This window comes from Rhagoletis zephyria, unplaced genomic scaffold (assembly GCF_001687245.7).
Source record: "Rhagoletis zephyria isolate East Lansing unplaced genomic scaffold, Rhagoletis_zephyria_1.1 Rzeph_scaffold_02692, whole genome shotgun sequence".
NCBI lineage: Eukaryota > Metazoa > Arthropoda > Insecta > Diptera > Tephritidae > Rhagoletis > Rhagoletis zephyria.
The window spans coordinates 32847-41444 of record NW_016159776.1 but is presented as its reverse complement, the minus strand read 5'-3'; the positions used below and the strand labels follow the sequence as shown (position 1 = coordinate 41444).

The window sequence follows — 8598 nt, the reverse complement described above, 5'->3', positions numbered from 1 at the left end:
CATTCTTTACTCTGAGTACAGACTATTTGACAATTTTTTATTGAGCTACCGAGTCATATTGTTTCTTAGAAGTGAGTCTGATCGTGCGACATATTGCTGAGAGTCCGCTCGATAGCTCCGCTCAGTGCCCATCTCTAGTGACGATGGTGTTGCAAGTTTTTGTCTTTGGTTTTTATTTCGTCCCAATAATGACAAATTTCGAAATTATAAAATTTCTTCTCTTGGAAATGAAAAAAAAACTTCAAAAGCGAGAATGATGGTATTCTAGTAACTGAGCGATATATTTATGAGACGAAAGCTTTTTGTAAAAATACCAATTTTTTTTTTGTTACATATACATATACATATATTCACTTTAACTTTCTGTACTTATAAAAAAAATTAATTTTTTTTATAAAAATAATACAAGTGGTACATTTTAATCGAAATGGTACTTTTTTGTTAAAATTTTGATACTAATAAATTTTGTGCAGTGGCAACCATGGTTGCGGCTCCGCTGGCTTGGCCATGTCGTTCGAATGCACTTCGACGCTCCAGCTCTGAAAGTGTTCAACTCGGAACCCGCATTGGAAAGACCAATTGCAGAAGGACTTGGCTTCACTTGGCTTTTCCAATTGGCGTCAGTTGGTACAGCAGAGAACCGACAGGCGTGCTTTGCTGAACTTTGCCAAAATCTCTTAGGCCATTACAGCACCATATAAGAAGAAGAAGAATATTTTGAAATGTTTTCTTGAATTCATTCATTTTTTTTACTTTTATGTTGTGTCTGCTTGAATTAATTTTAAATTTATATTACGAGTACTAAATCGGGTAGTGTCGGTAAGGCGAACACCGCACAGTGGTACAGAAATGGGAGAAATTAGCCAAAATTATTGCTTGACTGTTTTTTAGGGGCATAGCTTATTATCGAAAGTATCAGAATCCGTGGTATTTCGAAAAGTATCAGATGCCCAAAAATTATTTAAAAAAACGCGGAGACACGTATTTTGGCCTGTTTGGGGTTTTAACGGCTTTAATCGTCTCAACGGATTTGTTAATTTTTTTTTTTTCATTACATCGTCGAGTATTTCTGGAAAATATTTCAAAATAGGGTTGCCAGATATCTGAAAATTTAAAATTATTCAAAGCCTCAACAGCATACATCAATTTCTATACTAAAGTAAAAGCCGTTTGTAGAGATTAAAAAAAAAAATATTTTGCAGTGGGGTTGCCACTTTTCTAAAAATTTGCAATTGCGTCTATTAAAAACTGTATTTATAATTATACATATAACAATATGTCTGTCAAACAGAAGGTGTTTGAACAAGCTTTAACATACAACATACTTTTAGGTATGGAAACTATGCCATGCCACAAAAAATTATTTCTATTTAAATAATCCAGCAATAACTTTGTCCACCTTTTCCATTTATGTACCACTGTGCACAGCAGCCGAATAGGTAGAGCTGTAAACTGCCATTCAGTTCCCGCAGTCGAAAACAGCTAAACGCACTTGTTTTGTTTTCCTTTTCTACTTTATGCTTTTAACTACGTAACCTAACAATCGAGAGATTTTTTTTTTTTTCATTGAAAAGATAACCCAACTAAATCTTAAGATATGGAAATCAAAGGAAAGATCTTTAAGAGGGTTTCGGTTTTAAAATATTTTGAAAGGATTAAAAAAATTAATATGAAAATCTTCTTAATGCTTGGCTGCGTTTAAGTGTGTTTTGTTTTACTGATATATGTAAATTACCTGTAATGTGAGGGCATGTGATGTACTAGACATATATTGTAAATCACTCAACCACTTGAGTTTTGAATTTCTCCCTACCTATTTAACGCAACGCATCTTTCAGTTATCTGTAGAGTGCAATGTCCCATCATTTTTCCACACTTCGTCTTATTATTATCTCTTACCTTTTTCGCATTAAAGTTTTTCCTAAGTTTCATTTGTATTTTACTATCCATCACGCTTAGTACATGCAGCAACGCAATTGAATCACGTCACAAGCTAAATTGGTTTTCCAATCGATGGTCGCGAAAGAAAAACAGACAATTATGAAGCCANCATTTTTCCACACTTCGTCTTATTATTATCTCTTACCTTTTTCGCATTAAAGTTTTTCCTAAGTTTCATTTGTATTTTACTATCCATCACGCTTAGTACATGCAGCAACGCAATTGAATCACGTCACAAGCTAAATTGGTTTTCCAATCGATGGTCGCGAAAGAAAAACAGACAATTATGAAGCCACATATGTTTTCCTTGCGCAATGATCTTGATCTTTCACGGTTGTTGCACTCTACTTACTCGACGAGCAATTCGTTTTGAGTTGCTTATACTATATTGAAGCAATCCTAAACAATTTCTTAATTTTGCATAACTAACGACTTTATTTCTTTTGCAGCTCCAAAAATCTACAGGAGTCAGTACACAATAGCAATAATTGCCAATATTGAGGCAACGACGACAACACTGCACTCATTATGATTCTGCGGCCCGCATTTGTTTCATTTTTCCTGCTGTACGCCTATCATTGCCTCGCCCAGTCGACAAATGAACTCGACGCAGCACTGCCCGAACCCCGTGCTTACATACCTGATTCACAGTATTTGGATTTTGTTTATCATGATCACGATGAATTGACAAGATTTCTAAGGTAAGATAACTTCAAAGAACTTATTAAGGGTGGTCAAAAAAAAAATTAAATTCGGAATTTTAATTTTCTCACCCTCTAGGATTATTCTCTATCGGAAAAATATACCCCCCCATTTATTATTTTGAGAAACAACTTTTCGTAGAAATTGTATAGAACCCTTGAAAATCAATATATTTGGATCGGATAACTCTGATTCTCTTCAAAAGGCTTCCAAAAATGATAAACAATTGTTTATTAAACCATTTTTTATGCTAAAGTTTTTTATGGGTCCCCTTTTGCAGTTTCTGGGAGATTTGGCGAAAATAAAAAAATAGGGAAATATTGTTTTCTGTTATAGAACAATCCTAGGGGATGGGAGCATAAAAATTCGGATTTTACTTGTTCACGTTATTCGATAACCAAATAGTTAGCTGGTAAGAACGAATACCTACGTACATGTATTTTATTTAGTGCTGCGAAATGGTTACTGCCCGGATATGGTCATTCAATTTAAAGCACTCTAAAGGCCTCCGAGAATGAAAACATACTTTAGTTCAACGTTTTTTAACAACTTTTAAGTATTCTCCAATGTCTTATCAGCGCCACTCTTATCTTGATCAAAGTGAAAATTCCTACGATACCACAGCAAATCTCTTTGGTTTGCTTGCTTGGCATATATTCTCGAGTTCTGTGTGCAGAGAGTGCAAGAATCCACAGAGTTAGAAGACATGATAGATCATAAACGTTTGGCTGCAAGTAATGTCGGAACTTGCTAGCCGCGGTGCATTTTCTTTGTGCTTCCCACTGAGCACAACTCAAACAATACACATGCAAATGGGGATAAAAGAATCTTGCGTAGAGGACTGGAAAGTCGTCAAAGGACCTGTTCGTTGAGAATACAATAAGGTGCACTAAGTATATCTACCCCAGAGCCTTTAAAAAGCCTTTGGGGTAGGTGAAATCTTCTCAGATCATCTTTAACAAAAGTCGGAAGAAAAGAAGCTGGTTTTAAAGTATGCTTTTGGTTGTGTCCGTCGCAAAGGAATAAATGATATCACATGCCGATGGAAAGGGAATTCCTCCAAATCCAGAAGCCTAACTTCCGCTCTAGAGCAGGAAAGAGTCAGTTTCTGGGCAATGAAAGAATTCCCACAGGGATATCTTTTATATCTCCCCTATGTTATGATCCACCGTAGAATTCGAGCTAGTCTGACTTCTAAGTAAGCTTCCATTATCAGGGCTACATGGGTGACATTTTTATCTCATTCAGAGGAAACGTCTCCGCCATCCAAGCTCAGCAAACTCTAATGACTTACATAGGCATCTGTAATGCAATGACAAAAAAACAGACCGTGCTTCTCAGGGCGCTTCTGGAACTGCCTCCATCATTGTATGTAAATACGAAAGCGACTCCAGTGTTTACATTAACAGATCTATTCTGAGCGCTGCAGAACATATGTAACGGAGAAATTAAAAAAATGCTTAAAACCCCTGTTTGTACTGGTTACAAAATTTGTTTTATCCGCGACGAATAGAGCTGTATAACTCTTTTCTGGTTACAATGCAGTGAATCAGAGGTTAGGATACTTGCGGCTATAGAAAAGGAGAGAAAGAATGAGCAGTGACTTCGTGGACCTATGTCTTGTGGGCTAAAATTTCACATAACTTGAAGGTAGTTTTTCCATACAAAACTAACTGGGACAATGAACTACCTTAACCCCGAAAAGATAACCAAATTTAGTATACATATGACTCTATGACCGAGCCTGGTATTGGAATCTTGGAATGCAACCTAGACTAGTGCTTTTCATCAGCTGACACAAACTAACTCTGTCTTACAAGATGAAGTTCGTGCCTGTGAATGTCATCCAATGTTATCGCCTTGAAATCATGCGGGATGACTTCAAAGCAGAAGGCCTTAATTACCACCTAGATATCATAATGAATACTGACACCGCAGAATTAATATTGGCGCGAGTAATTTATCTGCTTACTTGAAACACCAGTTTCAATGTCTTAGTTGACCAGAGTTTTAGTGTCAGTTTTGAAAACCTTCAGCTTCCCGAAGCTATAGCTATCCTGTTGAAGCGAGACCATATTCCACCCCTCGTCGGCACCTAGCGACCTGTGCCTTTCCTTACTATACCATTTTGAAATCAAGAATAAATGATTTCACATATAGAATGTACTCTTTCACCTTCACGGCAACGATCGGTATGCTGGATTTAATGAGTGGCCTTAGAGGGGTGTGCTCCTTGGCGCGACCACAGGTCATCAAGTTGTTCCTCTGGTAATCCGAGACAATCGCAAAATACGATATTCGCTGGTTGGTGAGCTTACCACTCTATAGCATGGGACGCTCATCCCGGTCTCCCTGTCCTTTGAACTTTTCGTCATCGTCGAGTAGACTTCGGCTTCTCTTACCAGACCCGACCATATTTGCGGATGCGGTTGAACCTGGTATGTCTTGTCAAGGGATTTTTCGGCCTTAGGGGAGCTGTTTGGGTTAAAAGCTGTAGTTGAGGAAGACTTTTTTGAGGAGCGGTTTTCATTTTATATCCGTAATTGCTCAGCTCCAAGCTTGGTTGATTCTCAGTATGGATCTTATGACACTTTGATCCGGCTCTCAAAGCGGAAATAAATGGAGGAAGCTGCAGACATATGTATGTTTTTAGTTGTCCTAAGTCGAAACTAACGCGCCCATTGTTACAATGCTATTATACCAAACGAATTTTTCTATTTCACTTTCTTTCAGAGCCACCAGCGCACGCTACCCAAATTTGACAGCGCTATACTCAATTGGAAAATCAATACAAGGACGCGATCTCTGGGTTATGGTAGTGTCATCCTCACCCTACGAGCATATGGTTGGTAAGCCAGATGTCAAATATGTAGGCAACATACATGGCAATGAGCCAGTGGGTCGTGAGCTGCTACTTCATCTTATACAATATTTCGTGACTAGTTACAATACCGATCAGTATGTCAAGTGGTTATTGGACAATACACGCATACACATTATGCCGTCGATGAACCCAGATGGATATGCGGTGTCCAAGGAAGGCGCCTGTGATGGCGGGCAGGGCAGGTAAGAAGCGCAGAATATTTAATAATAAAAATGAATTTTTCATTAAACTAAATATCTTCCCCCACTTTCAGATATAATGCACGTGGCTTCGATTTAAATCGTAATTTCCCAGACTACTTTAAGCAGAATAACAAGCGTGGGCAGCCCGAAACAGACTCCGTCAAGGATTGGATATCAAAAATACAATTCGTGTTGAGTGGCAGTTTGCATGGGGGCGCTTTGGTAGCCAGTTATCCGTATGATAATACGCCAAACTCTAGTAAGCATATACATAGAAACTTCTATCACAGAAAAGGTTGTTTAAGATTTTCAAGTCAGTGACATAAGCCTTCATTCACCTGCAAAGTAGCTACGTAACAGATAATATTAACAGATAGAGAATTTCCCTAAACTCGCCAATGGCTCTTCCATTTCATTATTTGAACATATAACCTCACTAAATCATCCATCGTCTTTCCTTTATTTGTATGTAAAAAAACATACCGATCTATAAACTTGTATTACCGATTTCCTTTCCCATTTCCTACCGACAACATGGCTGCTCAAAGGAATATGTCGATCATCGGCTTTGTGCGCGAGTGAGTAGTTTGTTGCAGCGATTTGTTAGCGGTTGTACCTACTACCAAACTAATTATTCAAAAAATACGTACAAAAGTTTTCAACTCTTATTTTCTTCCTTTTCCCACACTTCTTGCCGCCAACATGTCCCCTTGGCACAGTGTTTCAAACTTACTCGGCGGCACCTTCACTCACGCCCGACGATGACGTCTTCAAGCATTTGTCGCTTGTCTACGCTAAGAATCATGCGAAGATGTCACGCGGTGTAGCTTGTAAATCGGCGACGCCCGCCTTCGAGAATGGCATCACAAATGGCGCTGCGTGGTATCCACTCACCGGTGGCATGCAGGATTACAATTACGTGTGGTATGGTTGCATGGAGGTGACGCTGGAAATTTCATGCTGCAAATATCCACCTGCCTATGAATTGAAGAAGTACTGGGAGGATAATCAGCTGGTGAGTTGGTGTGAGGGAAAGCTGCGGAAATACAACTTTCTAATAAATTTTTTTTTAAATTTAATTTTTAGTCCATGATCAAATTTTTGGCCGAAGCGCATCGTGGCGTACAGGGTTTCGTGTTGGACCCCACTGGCACGCCTATTGAACGTGCTTCGCTAAAGATCAAGGGACGTGATGTCGGTTTTCAAACGACGAAACATGGCGAGTTCTGGAGAATTCTGCTGCCCGGATACTATAAGTTGGAGGTGAGTGAAGAAATTTTTGTTTAGAAAATTCATTGATCAATGAATTTATCTTACACGCACCATTCTTATTGATCAATGAATTTATCTTACACGCACTATTCTTATTTTATTAGGAGCTTCCTTATAATTTTACCTGTAGGAAATACATGTGGTTAGAGCAAGCACGATCTAACGCAGTGAGTTTTTCGTAGAGGTCTTATGTCGGAGCAAATTTAACTGCAAATGTCAATCTAGACTTCTTTCCATAGCCATTTGAAATACTAGGTTCCTACCTATTTCCTATCTATGTACTATATAAGTATGTATAACTAGTGGATCATACAAAAATTTACCCGCATTCGAAGACGTGTCTGTCCAAGTCATTCTTTCGTCTACGGTTCCGGAATATCCTTCGAAATAACTGTAGCTGATTTATAACGACCTCAGTTGGTAGTTTAAGTGTTTAGGTTTCCGATTACACCGTAATGCAACGTCAAGCGTTAGCTTTTTCGTCCAACGCCCTTTTGCTTTGTTTGACCTTGAGATGACCTTGAAGAATCAAAGGCCTTTATATTCGGATTCAGCGACAGCAAAAACCCATCCACTTGAATTTTTATTTTTGTTGAATAAATTTGATTCCATATTTGACCCTCAAATGACCTCGAACCTGACGTGATGGAGATTAACAGAACCCAGATTTGCATTCAGCGAGTCAAAAACCCTATATATATGAATTTTCAGGTTTATTCAATGAATTTTTCCCTACTCACATTTAGCGCGTCGAATATAGAGCTGGCACGACCACGACCATCGATAGTCGATAGTCACAACCATAGATAGTATCGATACTATCGAAAATGTCGACACTATCGATAATACTATAGATAGTTTTGATTAAAAAACTCTAAACATTAAACATAACAACTTTTATTGAAAATAAGTTGAAAATATGTCCATATTTTTGTTAAGGAACAAAAGTTTATCAACGATGTTTGGCTTCAAGCAGCATCTGCGCTCTGAAATTATTTGCCGTGCTTTTTTAAATGTCTCTCCGACTCACAAGATGAAACAGGCACCGCTGGCTTTTACTCTTACTAAATAATATATGTATAAGTGAAAATTATGGAAAGTGCTTACAAAACAATACATACTATCGATAATGCCATCGATAGCTTTCCAGCTCTAGTCGAATAACATAGGGATATAGAGGTTTGGTTCAATATTCAGAAACTATTTCCTTTTTTTTTGTAAACCTGTGTTATCTTTGTCTCAATTTTCACATTAATCAATCTCAAACTTTATTCTTAATCTTAAGCTTAGTCTGAATCTTAATCTTTATCATTATCTTAATCTTAATCTTACTATTAATCTTAATCTTACCCTTACTCATAATCTGAATCCTTATCATAACCTTATCTTGATCTTAGTCTTAATCTTAATATGAGCCTTAATCGTAGTCCTAATTTTAATCTTATCCTTAATCTTAATCGTAATCCTACTCTAAATATTTGCTTAATCTTACTCTTAATCTTAGCTTAATCGTAATCTTAATCTCAAACTCTATCTGTATCTGTATCACTATCTTCATATTAACCTTATTCTTAGTCTTAATCTTAATCTTGCCTTTACTCTTAATCTTAATAATAA

At 37.5% G+C, this 8598-nt stretch overlaps 1 protein-coding gene across 1 annotated transcript in view; it reads left to right on the top strand.

Annotated features, from left to right (window-relative positions):
* Positions 1-2388: 2388 nt before the first annotated feature.
* LOC108367453 (carboxypeptidase M) overlaps positions 2389-8598 on the top strand; it is an 8649-nt gene continuing 2439 nt past the window's right edge. The window contains exons 1-5 of the mRNA XM_017622065.1: positions 2389-2642; positions 5377-5709; positions 5781-5968; positions 6429-6724; positions 6796-6972. Coding sequence (XP_017477554.1) covers positions 2470-2642; positions 5377-5709; positions 5781-5968; positions 6429-6724; positions 6796-6972 — 1167 coding nt within the window. The 5' untranslated portion in view covers positions 2389-2469. The remainder of the gene's footprint in view (positions 2643-5376; positions 5710-5780; positions 5969-6428; positions 6725-6795; positions 6973-8598) is intronic.